The 14,483-nt window shown below is 40.1% G+C and overlaps 1 protein-coding gene across 2 annotated transcripts in view; it reads left to right on the top strand.

Moving 5' to 3' along the window:
• Positions 1-11,120, top strand: part of thada (THADA armadillo repeat containing) — a 110,001-nt gene extending 98,881 nt beyond the window's left edge. For both annotated transcript variants that reach the window (XM_032553878.1, XM_032553879.1), the window contains exons 37-38: positions 6,736-6,911; positions 10,621-11,120. In XM_032553878.1, coding sequence (XP_032409769.1) covers positions 6,736-6,911; positions 10,621-10,944 — 500 coding nt within the window. In that variant the 3' untranslated portion in view covers positions 10,945-11,120. The remainder of the gene's footprint in view (positions 1-6,735; positions 6,912-10,620) is intronic.
• Positions 11,121-14,483: the final 3,363 nt, after the last annotated feature.

Genomic DNA, 14,483 nt, shown 5'->3' on the forward strand with positions numbered 1-14,483 from the left:
CAAAAACCGAAGATTGCAGACATGTAAAACTTTCTTGTGAGGACGTTTTTGTACAGCAGATGTTTTGTTCTGGACAGGAAGAGGAAATCTAATTTAACCCCTTAAGGTTCCCATCACCCACCACACTCTTTCATTACGTCTGAAATGAAGCTCCACCAGGTGGATTAGCCCATAAGAAAATAGCGGTTCACTGATTTTTTTTTAGCTGATCACCGACCTTTTAAAATGCCTGAATTGCCAATTTCAGTTTTGGAAGATACTGATTAGTTTTTCAGCATTGAATACACCAAAAAAAAATCAATTTGACTACCTTTAGTCGCATTGATTTCTGCAACAGTGTCTTCACTGGCCTCCCTAAAAACTCAACCCTCCAGCTACAGCTGATCCAGAACGCTACTGCCGGCAACCTGACTAAAACCAGGAACACTGTAAAAACACAAAATCTTACCAAGCAATTTGGGTCTAGTTTCCAGTCCAAATATCTTATTACACTTGAAATAAGGCAAAACTAACTAAAAAGTAACTTGTTAGAAAAATATAGAGACTTGTTCTAAGTAAATATTTCCTTAATATTGATGAAAATGTTCTTGTTCTATTGCCAGATAAATTAACTTACAACATGGGAAAATATTATTAAAAGTTAAATAATCTGCCAATGAAACTAGTTCTTTTTCATAAATATTAAGGAATTATTTACTTAAAACAAGTTTCTATGTTTTACTAAAAAGTTACTTGTAAGTTTGTTTTCCTTATTGCAAGTGTTCTAAGATATTTGAACTAGAAACTAGAGTCTAGACCAAAATTCTTGGTAAGATTTTGTGTTTTTGCAGTGCATGTGCGTGCCCTCCGAGGGATGGCCATGCTAAAGGCTAGTTAGCATAGTCACTGATGACGGCGGATAAGCGGTTTTCCTGTAATGGTACGTTGTTTTTCCGTCATTAGCACATTTAGCAGCATGTACACAAAGTTGATTGACAACGCTAAAACCTGCCTCCTGGCTCTGATTGGTTGTTTTTGGTGCATTTCTTCAGACAGCTATCGTAGCACTAGGATTATCATTCATAGATTATTTGTCTTATAAGAAACTTGTGACATGGAGACAGTTTTAACAAATATATTAAAACATTTTTGAATAAAAATTATATACTACAGCTTTAATTTTCTAGAATCATTAGCTTACTGTTTGCATAACATTCATCTCTGGTGTTCATGCATTGTGCTGACAAACCAGCTTCAGTGAGCCGTGAACAAACAAACCCTCAAAGTGACCTACTTTGATTACCGTAACGGTGCAGCACAAAGTGCCATTCATGCTTTTTTTTCCCGGCAACATTCATTTAATCTTGATGACACAGATTATTAACCTGACACAACGGAGGGCCGCTCATTAAGCAGAGCCAGTCTTTTACTAACACGACGCTCTCTCAGCCGCTAAACTGCAGTTTGTGTCATCTGAGCAGAGTTAAAAAGCAACGACACAGAGAGCAGAGATTTGTGGCCTCAGTCTTTACATTTGGATCAAATCAACTGTAATCTGAGGTGTACAGAGACGTGGTGTTTGTGCGAATCGCACCATGTTTCACTTGTTAAAGCCAATGAGATTTTCATTTCTCAGCTGACATAAAGTCACATGTTTGGTACAGTAATGAGTAGTTTGCTGCAGTGTTTGTTTGACCCTGAAAGTAGCTAAATTTCTACTACAAATGTCTGTAAAATGTTGTCTCTAATGTCGAAAAAACATGATTTCACAATTGCAGTGTTTCCATTAAATAAGAAACACAATTAAAATCACACATGAATAAGTTTGTTCACAAGATAAGATGTTAAAACACATGCAGCGCCATCGTCCTCCAACTACTTCCTGTTGTCTTCTTCTTTGTGGTTTCTGCCAGTAGTAACATCCAGCTGTTGGTCATGTGCCTCTAAAAAAGTATTTTGATTGCAATTCAGTTCTCAAATTAGGAATTTTTTTCACTTTATTTAAGGAAAAACATACACAAATATAGTGCTGTGGTGTTGTTTTTGTTTATCTTGTTAATATGTTATAAACACTGCAAAAACACAAAGTCATGCCAAGTATTTTTGTCTAGTTTCTAGTGAAAATATCTTGGTATGCTTGAAATAAGACAAAACTAACTTACTAGTAACTTTTAACCAAGATATCGGAGTTTGTTTACGTAACAAAATCCTTAATGTTGATGAAAAATCATTAGCTCCACTATAACACAGGAAAATGTCTTAAATAATTTACCAGTGGAACTAGAACTTTTTCATCATTAAGGAATTATTTACTTAAAACAAGCTCTTATATCTTGCTGAAAAGTTACTTGTAAGTTAGTTTTGTCATTTTTATAGTGTAATAAGATATTTGCACTAGAAACTGGACCAAAGTCCTTGGCAGGACTTTACATGTTTGCAGTGAAAGCATTTCTAGAGACCAATAAACTTTGTTCAAATTCTTTCTAAGATTTTAATAATATAATTCAAATAAAAAAACACAAAAACACCTAAATGTCAGGAGTTTGATATACCCCGTTAAGATACAAATATAATTTTATTCACTGATTCTTTCAACGCTTTCCTGCCATCATTTATTCGGTTTAAGCTCCTAACACAGAAGATGTAACTTTGGGTTTCCAGAACCGGATCCTTGATGTGTAAATCGTCTCTGTTAGTGGTGAACGACTGCAGATCATGGTGAGTTTTCGGTCTGCAGGCCGTCGGCCTCCTGCTGAGTCGGCCTTTTACTTTTATATGATCCTTTCACCTCAGACTGAGATTGATGCTTAAACGCTGCAAATCAGGAGCTTCCAGGATATTCCCAGACCGTCACTTTTATGCTAATGCTCGCCACTCCAGCAGCTTTAGCACTTTGTGTTGCCATGTTTCCTGTTGCTGTTGTTGCCCTTGGTCTCTGGCCTACTCCGTCCTCCCCCAATATCTAGCAGAGGAAGTCGGGGTTGTAAAGTGCGTGTTTTTATTTCACACCTCTTTCTCTATCTCACACCTCTGCTTCCTGGAGTCTCGGCTCCAGCTCAGCGTCTGCAGCGCTGCTGAGGGTGCGACGGCTCGTTTGAAGAAGAAAGACTGCTGCTCTCACCTTTTCTGAAGGAGGAGATGATGCTGTGTGTTTCTGTGTCGAGAGGCGAAAGCAGAGTTTGTTCTGCACTGCAAAACACAAAACCTGCTATTTTTAATCGAGTTTCTACTGCAAATATCTTAAGACGCTTGAAATAATACAACAAAACTAACTTACAAGTAACTTTTTTATTTGGTTATTCTTTTATATTTGGTCCAGTGCAAATATTTTAGTGGCCTGGAAATAAGATTAACTAAGTTATAAGTAACTTTTCATCAAGATTAAGGGTTAGAGTTCGATCCGTCCGTCCATCCATCCATCCATCCATCCATCCATCCATCCATCCATCCATCCATCCACCCGTCCGTCCGTCCAATTTGTGACTGTTTCTGATTATAATCCAGCATATAATATAATCTAAGATTCACATTTTAAACTTGGACACATTAATCCACAAACCAGCTGGAGGTCGCCGTTAATGAAACACCAAAACTGTAAAAACCTCATAAAACCTCAACCAGTCGGTGACTCTACCTCTCCCAGAATCCCTCCATTCATCCACCAACTGATCTGATCGAAGCAGAATCTCCACCGGACACACACACACACACACACACACCCCCACACACCCCTACACACGCACACGCACACGCCGCCAGCCGAGGGAAAGACTATCCCCTTGAGAAAGGAGGCATTTGGCTGCAGGAGGGAGAATCAAGTCAAGCGATGTGTGAAACCTTTGTTGGGAAGATGATAAACGGCACGCAGCTAAAATTTCCTGTTTTATCCCTGAACGTTGGGGAAGGCGAGGAGCGCTGAGGCCGAACTTCAGAGGCAGGGCTTCTGGGGAAAGAAAGGAATTTGTCACTCAGGCTCCTAAACTCTTAAATCTCCTCTAATACTCTACAATCAACGAGCCGTAGCGCGGCTTTCCCTCCGCGCTCAGACTTCAGGCTCTGCTCCGATTTTACGCCCCCTCTGCGGAGATGAAAAGCTCTCTGGGCTCGCCGCCCCGGACCTGTTTGTGTGTTTTTAACCGTTAGTGTGCCGGTGGCGAGGGCGGAGGATCGTACACATCCACCTCACCCCAATTCCCACAGTGCTAGTGTTTTGGCTAGTGGCTCCCAAAGCCTTTTGAAGTCTGTGGTATCATCAGGGTGACAGCTGTGGTGAGAGAGGCCGTGGCGGGAGAACACGCACACACACCCGCACACACACGCCTACACACACACACACACGAGCGAGCTGCTTCGTTTCTCTGCTTGCTTCTGTTTCCTCTCCTCACACTCCCGTCTTTAGATATATATGTATCAATATGACCGCTCAGTCTTTAAAAGCCTTTTCATTTAAAGCTCATCTATTATGCAAAATTCACTTTTTGTATGTTTTTATATTTCCATAAGGGTCTCTGCTGCTTCTAAAAACAGCTGAAGGACTTAAAAAAAGCACTTAGCTTTTTTTGGCAATAAGTTCATATTTTTGGGTGTCTGGAAAACGAGCCATTTCAAAAATCTCCTGATTGTTAATCCACATTCAACTGCTGCCTAGCAGCAAAAGCGGAGCTGGTCATCTGGTTTTACTGCGGTATGCACTGTACAATGGCTGCTGGTAAAGACAAGTGTTTTGTTGTGGTCTTGCCATCCAGAAACCATTTGTTGGTTGTGCAACAAACTTGTTGGTTGTGCAGGAGGCTCTACTTCTGCTTTTCAGAGATGCACGGTTGTATAATTGCGTCTGTTTGCAGCCATTTTCACGTCAGTGTAAACGTTGAGTTTGGGGGCGTGGCCAGCAGCAGATTATTTGGATTTTAAGTGACAAGATGGCCTGGAACAGCCTGTAGACAGACCTGAGCAGACTAAAATCTCATTATCTAGGAATGATTTTGTACAAAAATGTTATGAAAATGTTTTGTGTAGCTCATAGATGTATAGCAACCTGTCCAAGGAAGCATAATAGGTCATCTTTAACACATTTTGTTAATTTAAGCTAATTCATCAAACATTTCCTGACGGAACATCTGAAAATTAGTCTAAACAAATCACTGGGATTACCTCAGATTGTAGAATCCAAGAACCTCGGTTCGGTTGAAGTGAACTCTGGCACGGTCCGCATGCATGTGGACCAGAGACCACTCCAAACGCAGAAAGTGAAGATCTGAAACATTTGTGATAAATCAGTAGAAATCTGTAAGAAAGCGTCTTCACAAACTCGTAGGCGAAGCCTCAATCCTGGAGATGATCTGCACGCCACTGCAGAGTATTTCTGAATCGTCTCACACACACCCCTCATGATGGCTGGTTATGTGAGTTATAGTTCTGTTTCTCGGAAGGCCGTCCAGGCCCTAAAGAAAACACGCATGCACATTAACGCCACGTTTGGATCGCAGAGTCAGCCCTGCTTGACTCACAGTGAGAACAAGTCCCAGTTTTATGCCTCGTCTTCTTCTACTGCGTCCATTGGAGTGTAATGGCTGCCTTGCAGAGATGTAGAAGTGTGTTTAGCCTCGTTGGGTTCAGATTGGACTCATTACGTCGGCTGCTCTTTGTATTTCCCTGCAGGTTTCTGTCAAGGTCCCCCAGACATTCTCTGATTACAGTTTATTTATTAACCAGCAAACATTAGAACTGGGTTTCTATATCCTGGTTCTCGGAACCCGCCGCCCTGCGTGTTTTACATGTTTCTCCACTTAAAACACGCCTGATTCATATGAATGGATCATTAACAGGCTGGTGCTGAACTTCATTGCCTGCTGAGGATTTAACTCAATCATCTGAATGAGCCACAAAACCACACTCTAAATAAGGTACAAGTGGAATAATACACAGAGAAAAGGTACGTCTGGGATTGCTGGTGGTATTGGAAATGGAAAGCAAAGATCTAGAAAATCTTTGCTTTTCTAAAGATTTTCTAGCTGCTGTTCGGTCGACACGATGTAGCCAAATGTAGGAATTACGACGACTAACAGGTGAAGTGATGAACATTGACTATCGGGATGGCTTCTTTTCTAGTCGGTCATGTTGGTTTACTCTGATCTCAGGTTTGATCTCGATGTTTTGCGGGATTTTCTGTCTGATATCTGAACGTTGGTGGTCTTTGTATGGTCTTTAGAATGCTTTTCCCCTAAGCATGGTTAGTTTGCTTTAATCAAACTCTAGTTCGTTTGCCAAGAAAGTCTGGTTTGTTTGGAGATGTGTGAACGCGCAATCAAACTAATCCGGACAGAAAAAAGTGAACTCTGTTCCGCCTAAAAACCTTGGTCTCGGTTCGGTTGAAGTGAACTCTGGTGTGGATCAAATGACACAGTGAAGCGTGAAAGCAAACTGCAGCAGCTGAAAATGTGACAAATGTTGCCATTTTGGTCCCCAATGGAGCTGAGTCTACCAGACCGTAAGCTGGGAAAATACCTTAAAAATGTTCCATTTGAACCAGGCATTAAACTGGTTCCATCTGAGGTATTAACTTCTGTTCTAACTGGTTCTGGTGGAAAGATATCAGAACTCAAGCATTCAAAAAGGTTTGGGGCTTGTTGATCTTTCTTCTTTCAATCAAAAACATCCAGTAAATGATTTTGAGTGTGTAAAAACTAAACATTTTCTAATTTCACAGCGTCTTCAGCTTCGTCTGAGGTGCTGTAAACCCGCTTGTTTTGTCCTCAGATGTTGCCGGCGTGTCCGTGTGTCCGCCAGCAGCCTTGGACCTGGCAGTGGGGCTCCTGTGTGGGATGTTTGACCTGTGGGGGCAGCTGGGAGCCGGGCTCCTCGCTCTCACCCAGTGGCTGATGGGAGAGGAGGATGGCAGCGATGAAGACGAGGCAGAGGAAGCTTCCTGTCTGGTGAGACCTTTGGTTTCTTGGTGACCTTTCTGGTTTTTTGACAAAAAAAAATGTTTGTCTGGACAATAAATCAATAACAATATTTATTGCTATAGATATGTGATCAATATCAATAGATAATACATATGATAGAATTTTTAATATTCAAAAAATAGAATATTACCTGAACTTTAACCGCTCAACCTCTGGCAGCCAACTGGTGGAATCAGCTAACTCACTCAATCCTTTGTTGCCTAGCAACTTACTCATTCTATGGTTACCTAGCAACAACCTTGCAGAGCAGAAGTTTCATGCTCCGCACTTTTTAGCAGTAGTGAGGCAATTTGGCTCATAACTGCTAAAAAATAAAAAAACGACATGAAGTGAAGACTAGATAAAACAGGAAATGTCACACTACCAGTTTGGTAGAATTTTAAATATTTATAACAAAAAACTAATCAATAATTATCAATATTGACTGATATGAAATGCTTGTGTTGTGATAAGCCATGTTTATCGCTGATCACAACATGTTTCTGTCTCATTATTGTTATTCAGGCCTTTGGAAATAATACCTGGTTCCATCAGATATGGTGTTTTGTTGACGTGAAATTAAGCTGGTTTAATATGTTTAAAAAGGAGAAAATCAAGGTTTTCCAGCTTGCTGCTCTTGTTTGGTTCTGCTCACATTAGCAGACTAAACAGTCTTGGTGTTGTTAGTCACCAAGGCTTCTGCTCTCCATGAATAACAAACCGTCGCTTATTTGGGCTTTTCACAAAGATAGAAGTCAAGGTCAAAGATGTTTAAATGTACAATCATAATAAAGAGAAAGTACACCCTGTTTCCATTTTAAGGCTTTACATAACAGGACAGAATAAAGATTATCTATTTTTTTTTTCAAAATCCTAAAACCTACATTTAACCAAAGGTTTCTACACTGTTATTATTTACTTAACTATAATAAAATAAGTGTAGATAATTATCAGTGTGACCATTTCTATAAAAGCTGGACCAGATCTCAGGTTTGTGTTTACGCAACGCAATAAACCAGTGTTGTATAAAGTACTGAAATCTCAGAGTCAAGTAAAAGTACAAGTACCTCTCCAAAATATGACTTTGGTAAAAGTCGAAGTCACTGACTGAAATGTTACTTGAGTAAAAGTCTTAAAGTATTTGAAACTTCTTGTACTTAAGTATGGAAATTACTGTAAAAATGGATGTACTCAAGTAATGTAATGAAAAGTACAAGTAAAAAGTAAAACAAAGCAAATGCAGTTTGAATGACATTTTTTATATTTTGGTAAACTTGTCAAATACACTTAAAATAATGTACACAACCAAGTTCAGGCAAAATTAAACCTGCTAATAGATATACCTGCAGGCATCATTTAGTTAAGAAAATTAGGTGCTTTACCTATAGCACAAGGTTAACTTAACCTGCTTTACAACTGAACCAGCTTCTTAGTCTACCCTCCAGGACAGAAAATACAAAGTTTTTGTAAGCCTTAAGTTTTCCCTTCAAGTAAGGTCAGTGCTGAAAATGAGAAAAATAAATAGTACAGAAAATGCGGCCAACATGAAGAAAAAGAGCTGTTACGATTACTCTACTTCACAAATCAGTGAATCAGTCAATCCTACAGTCAGTAGGTGGTGCACACAACTGGTCATTATGCAAAAGAAAAAAAGAATTGGGAGGGAAATGCAGCTTATTGGCATCTGTAAACCTGGTTTTGAACTTGCATGCCTTTCCTATATTCGTTAAATTTAGTCTAAATTGCTATTGCTATGGCTTCTGTCCCCCCTTGAACAGAGGAGTCTAGGTAGCCTGCTACAGTCAACATTAGGCCTCAGCTAAATACACCACGTGTGGAACTGAAACAATGCCAAACAAAGTTCATTTATGGTCAAGATTTCACAATACAGTAGTGCCTAGTGACCAAGCTATAGTTACTGAAACAGGAGGATTATAACCATTTCATAAGAAGTTACCTCGATGTGTTTCTTCAAGTTGGACGGGGAGTTTTTGTAAGATAGAATTTCCATGTGACTGCTACTGATTGCGAGACTTGCTTTGTGTTTAATGGGAGAAGCGAAACAGGTGTATCCTAATTAAAAGTAAAGAAATCAAGAAATGGCAAAAAATGTGGAATGAAGATAAGAAAGGAAGAAGATTATATGAAGTACAAAAGTCAGTTTGAATTCGAAGCATTAATGAACGAAACAGAAGAGAAGAAATAATAATTAGTAGATTAAGAGTAGGTCATACCTACTTAAATGACATGCTTTATAAAATAGGGAGGAAAAATAATGATAAATGTGAGAGATGTGGAGAGAAAGAAAATGTAGAACACATATTGATGAACTGTAAGTCAAATGAACTCGAAAGGGAAGAATTAAAGAGAATAGTTAGAAATATGGGGCATGAATGGAATCTTAAAGGTATATTAGGAAATGAAGGAAACATAACAGATATTCACAAATTAAGGAAAGCATTGTTTATTTATCTTAAGAATACAAAATTAAAAAGTAGAATTTAATAGATATGAAGTAATGCTTCTACACACTCATGTACAGTAGGTGGCGGTATGCACCTTAAAGTTGCTTGTGATCCGCCATAATAGAAAAGAAGAAGAAGAAGAAGTATCCTATTGGTGGTGATGAACAAGCCCAGGCAAGCAGGCTACGGACTTTGTTCGGTAGCCTACTTGCTACTTGCTAATCAGTAGGTGGGGTCAAAACACTTGCGTTTCTCTCTCTCGCTTCTTTGTAACGAGTAACTAAACCACACATTGAAAATGTATCGGAGTAAAAGTACGCAATTAAGTTCGGAAATATAGTGAAGTAAAAGTGAAAGTCATCAAAAATTTTCATACTCCAGGAAAGTATGAAGTACTCCAAAATATACTTAAGTAAAGTAGTGAAGTATTTTTACTTCGTTACTATACAACACTGCAATAAACTCGCAGCAGTTTGGGATTTTATAAGGCCTCAGAAATATTATTCCCAAATGAAAAACATCTAAAGCCAGGCTAAGCTATGCTAAAACAACTTTTTTCCTCTGGTTAATATTATGACGTTTTTGATGTACAACGTTATTCTCCTATTGCAACGTTTTCTGGTCATATTAGAACTTTATTCTAGTAATATTACAACTTTAATCTTGTAGTATGACTTTTTTAGTTTTTTTTTTCTTTGCGGTTTAATGTTATGACTTTTCTTGTAATACAACGTTTGTCTGGTACCATTAGAACTTTATTCTTGTATTATTATAAATTTATTCTGGTTGTTTTATGACACTATTTTGGATATTATTATGTCTGTATTCTCATATTATTATATATTTTTGTCTTATCTGAGTACTGCAACTTTATGACCTATTTCTCGTATTACGAACTTATTTTGTTGATATCTTCATTCTGGTAACATTACAGTTTATTTATTTATTTTACTTTATTGGCGTACGACTATTTTTTTTAATAATATTATGACTTTATTCTCGTAATATGACTTTTTTTGTCGTACAACTTTGTCCTGGTAATATTATGACTTCATTGTTATATGAATTTGTACGTTTTCTTGTAATATTATGAGTTTTTATTTCTTCTTAGCTGGGCTCTGATCTTCATCATCGTTAAATCGACTCCGCCTTAAATCCAGGCAGTGAATTAAATCTGTAATCCGGTTGTGAAGTCCGGTCCGGTTAACTCTGGTCCGTTCTGCTGTGACCAGGATGAAGAGGACTTCCTGTTTGAGAAGGGCGAGCTGAACCTTTGGGCCGAGCCGCTGCAGTGGGTGCAGCTGCTGCACCGACACCTCCGCTCCCTCCTGACCCGTTTGGGTCAGAACCAGGCTGTGGATCTGGACCAGCTGGGTCAGATCCAGACGCAGGCTCGGGCCAAACTCCTCGCCTCCCAGCAGGCTCTGGACCGCCTGCCTGAGCTGCCGCAGTTCTGCTGCGCCGTGGAGCACGCCCGGCTAACGCTGCGGCGCCGCAGGGCGGAGCTGGTTCTGGATCTGCTGCACTGGTTCCAGGCAACGGGTTCAGGACTGTAAGAATTTAGACTATTTTTTACATTTTTAACCTGTTTCTGCTGGATTTATGTTTTATTCCATCAAACAAGCTGTTTTATTTATGTCTTCTTAAAATCTGATTTTTAATTAATTTGTTCCTTTTCTTGAGATGAACCTGGATCTTTTCTAAAGAATAAAACATTTACCACGCATGTGAATCCTGCCCCCTGTTAAGCTGATACCTCTAAATAAAACCCAGTAAAACTAATTGCCCGATTACACTCTGATCCCCAAACTAAACTCTAAAATATAAGATATTAAACTTCTTCACTTGTTTACTGTAAATTCAGTGCTTTTCTGCTCAGGTTACTTTCAAGTAGCTAAAAATAACATGGCACACTAAAATACCACTCAAAATTCTAATTATATATTTTTTGTTAGCTGCTCCTGTAAGGTTAAAATCAGTAACCATGGTAACATCAGTATGATGTAGGCTAATTACAAATGATGCTAAAGCTAACCAGTATTTTACATACATACTGGTAGAGCAGCTCAGGAATGATGAAGCATCTGGTGTTGGGATAAGGGGGCCTCAAGTAAAAAACGCTCAGGGCCCCAAAAAGTCTTTGGCCGGCCCTGAAGCGAAGCGGGCCATCACATCACCAGCGTTCACGCTCCTCCAGCGTGTTTGTACGAAGTGAGGCTGAATTTACAGCAGCGCTCTTCCGTCTAGTTTCACTGCTTATGTAATTAAGAGTCGGGAACAATGGATGCCTGTCCGTCTCTCTGCAGTCCGTTTCTCTGCAGCCTGTCTCTCCTGTCCGTCTCTCTGCTGTCCGTCTCTCTGCAGCCTGTCTCTCCTGTCCGTCTCTCTGCTGTCCGTCTCTCTGCTGCCCGTCTCTCTGCTGTGCGTCTCTCTGCTGTCCGTCTCTCTGCAGCCTGTCTCTCCTGTCCGTCTCTCTGCTGTCCGTCTCTCTGCTGCCCGTCTCTCTGCAGCCTGTCTCTCCTGTCCGTCTCTCTGCTGTCCGTCTCTCTGCAGCCTGTCTCTCCTGTCCGTCTCTCTGCTGTCCGTCTCTCTGCTGCCCGTCTCTCTGCAGCCTGTCTCTCCTGTCCGTCTCTCTGCTGTCCGTCTCTCTGCTGCCCGTCTCTCTGCAGCCTGTCTCTCCTGTCCGTCTCTCTGCTGTCCGTCTCTCTGCTGCCCGTCTCTCTGTCTGTCTCTCTCGGTTTGCCCTCTCATTCCCTGCTACAGTAAAACTGATGTAATGTTTTGGAACCGGCTGCCTGATGTTCCCGCTCAATAAAACTGAGCCGTCCGATGTTCTGTGCGGTTTCTGCAGAGGACATGTTCGAGGGATTTCTGTCCTCCACATTAAACTATTGTCCACAACTTTTAGTCCCGGGGCAACCCTCAGACTAATTTTAGGGTTGGTAGTAGTAGATTCCAGCCTCTTATGTCACTTGTTTTTCCCCTGGTTGCTATTTTGTTTAGTTTTTTTTAACCAAACTGTTCAGTACTTGTGCGTATTTTCAGTCCCGTCATAAAAAGACATTGTACAACCACTCCTTGAATTATGACAATGTATGTGTTGCAAAAACCAGCAATTTCTGGTCATACGTGTGGCACTGGGTTATTTTTTTATGGCCTCCTGACTTAAATATCTGCCATTTAGAGCCCCATCCTCTGCTGCCAACTCTGCAGTTTTTCTTCTGTGGTTTTTATTTTTTTTAATTGATACAACTCCAAAAGCAGAATGAGAACTGTTTTACATTTTCATGAAAATGATTGTACTAAATACTTATAACACCCTGCAATCACCAACATTCAGCATTTTAACAGCAGTTTGTTAAATAATGTAACCCTTTGGGTGTCCAAAGGGTGGCGCACGCGCCATTTGCAGCACTCTGTGATTTTTTTGTGGTCTGGGGGCCACTTATGGCACAAATTTTCCGTTTTAAGTTTATATCTTAAAGGGAAAATGTTACCTGCAATAAAAAAAATTCTATTTTATTTTATAAGTTTTGTTACAAACATGTAGCGAGAGTTTCTGAGAAGTTCTGTTTGCATTTTGTCACAAGATGGCAAGCTTGAGAATGAAGCACTCTGGTCAGGTGAGACCAAAATGAGATTTTCTTTTCTTGCCCAGCGTGTTTGTGTCAGACAAGATGGAAGAGTTTGATTCCAGACGACATTAGTTGGAGCTACTATAAAAATGTCTCCCGTCCTTGAGAGGCAGTCTCCTGTAATTTTTTGATGTGTCTCAGATTCATCACACCTCTATCAAAGTAGATCATTAGCAGAACTTTGAAAGAAATTGACCGCATGCCGACGAGGTCATTCTTCTTTCATTCAAGTGTTTTGGACGAGGGAGATGGCTAAAGGTTTCAGTACTGGACTAAAACACCTAGAATGGCTCAGTCAAAGGCCAGACTTTGATAAAACTCAGAATTGGCATCAGGAGTTTGGAAATATAACTTTCACAGATGCTCTCCAACCCTGCAGCTCCCTCTTTGTCAGTTCCATCTATTACCTCTGGGGGGCAGTGTTGCTCTGCTGTTCCGCATGAAAACCACATTCCTGCAGTCTGGGCTCTGAGACGGAGCAGGAAAATACACAACAGAGGAGTTAAAAAGAAGAAGAAAAAGGTCACACTACAGCAAATCCTGCATGTTTTACTTTATTTCAAATCAAAATGAACCCAAAGTTTCGCTCTGACACGGTTTTCCTGCAGCAGGGAAGCTGATTATGCAATCAGTGGGTTCTAAAAACTGTTCCGCACTCTTCTTGTCTGGACTCTTCCTGGCTCATATTTGTGGTCTCACCCGTCCACAGGGAGGGGAGAGCAGGGGGGAGGCACAGTTTCCTTCCATCACAGAAACATGTGTCAGCTCCAGCCAGAGGCTAAAACAGGGGGAAGGTTCAAATCCCCAGGACTTTTCTGCTCTCTGTCATTTAAAATGCAACCGTCTTCACACCAGGAGCTCTCGGAACAAGATGCAGGAAAACTTTGCACTGAGAGGAAACTCCCTGCAGCGGCGCATCTAGAAAACTTTGCAAGACACAGGACTCCTGTAGAAACAACTAGTAGAGCTAAAGTTCACTATAAAGTCAAGCTGCAAAGCCACAAAGTGACACTGCAATGATTTTTTTTAGCTAAGGCTAAACAAAGAATGTAACTGATAACAAACAGCAACACACAGCAGTTCACACCTTCAGCTTAAAGCGTAAAATATAACTGAGTCTATTAAAGCTGCTCCCCAGTTATGTATTTGTTTTCACCAAATGATGTAAAAACATAGCTTGGTCATATAGAGTGGATTCTAACTACAAGACTTTACAAAATACCTCTTTTTATTTAAAGGGCACTGAGGAAACAAAAGGCTAACTCCGGTTTGTGCTTGATGACATCACAAGAGGCATAGGAGCAAAACAAGCTACTTTTGGTAGATATTGATTCTACTTTGAGTTTAAATTTTGGTCATACGTATCTTACATTGTCTTCTTTATTCAAAACATTTCCAATTGGTTAATCATTGACAATAAATGATGAAATCATGGATTCCTAAATATTTAGCTGAAAAGT

Source organism: Xiphophorus hellerii, chromosome 22, assembly GCF_003331165.1.
Source record: "Xiphophorus hellerii strain 12219 chromosome 22, Xiphophorus_hellerii-4.1, whole genome shotgun sequence".
In the NCBI taxonomy this organism is placed as follows: Eukaryota; Metazoa; Chordata; class Actinopteri; order Cyprinodontiformes; family Poeciliidae; genus Xiphophorus; species Xiphophorus hellerii.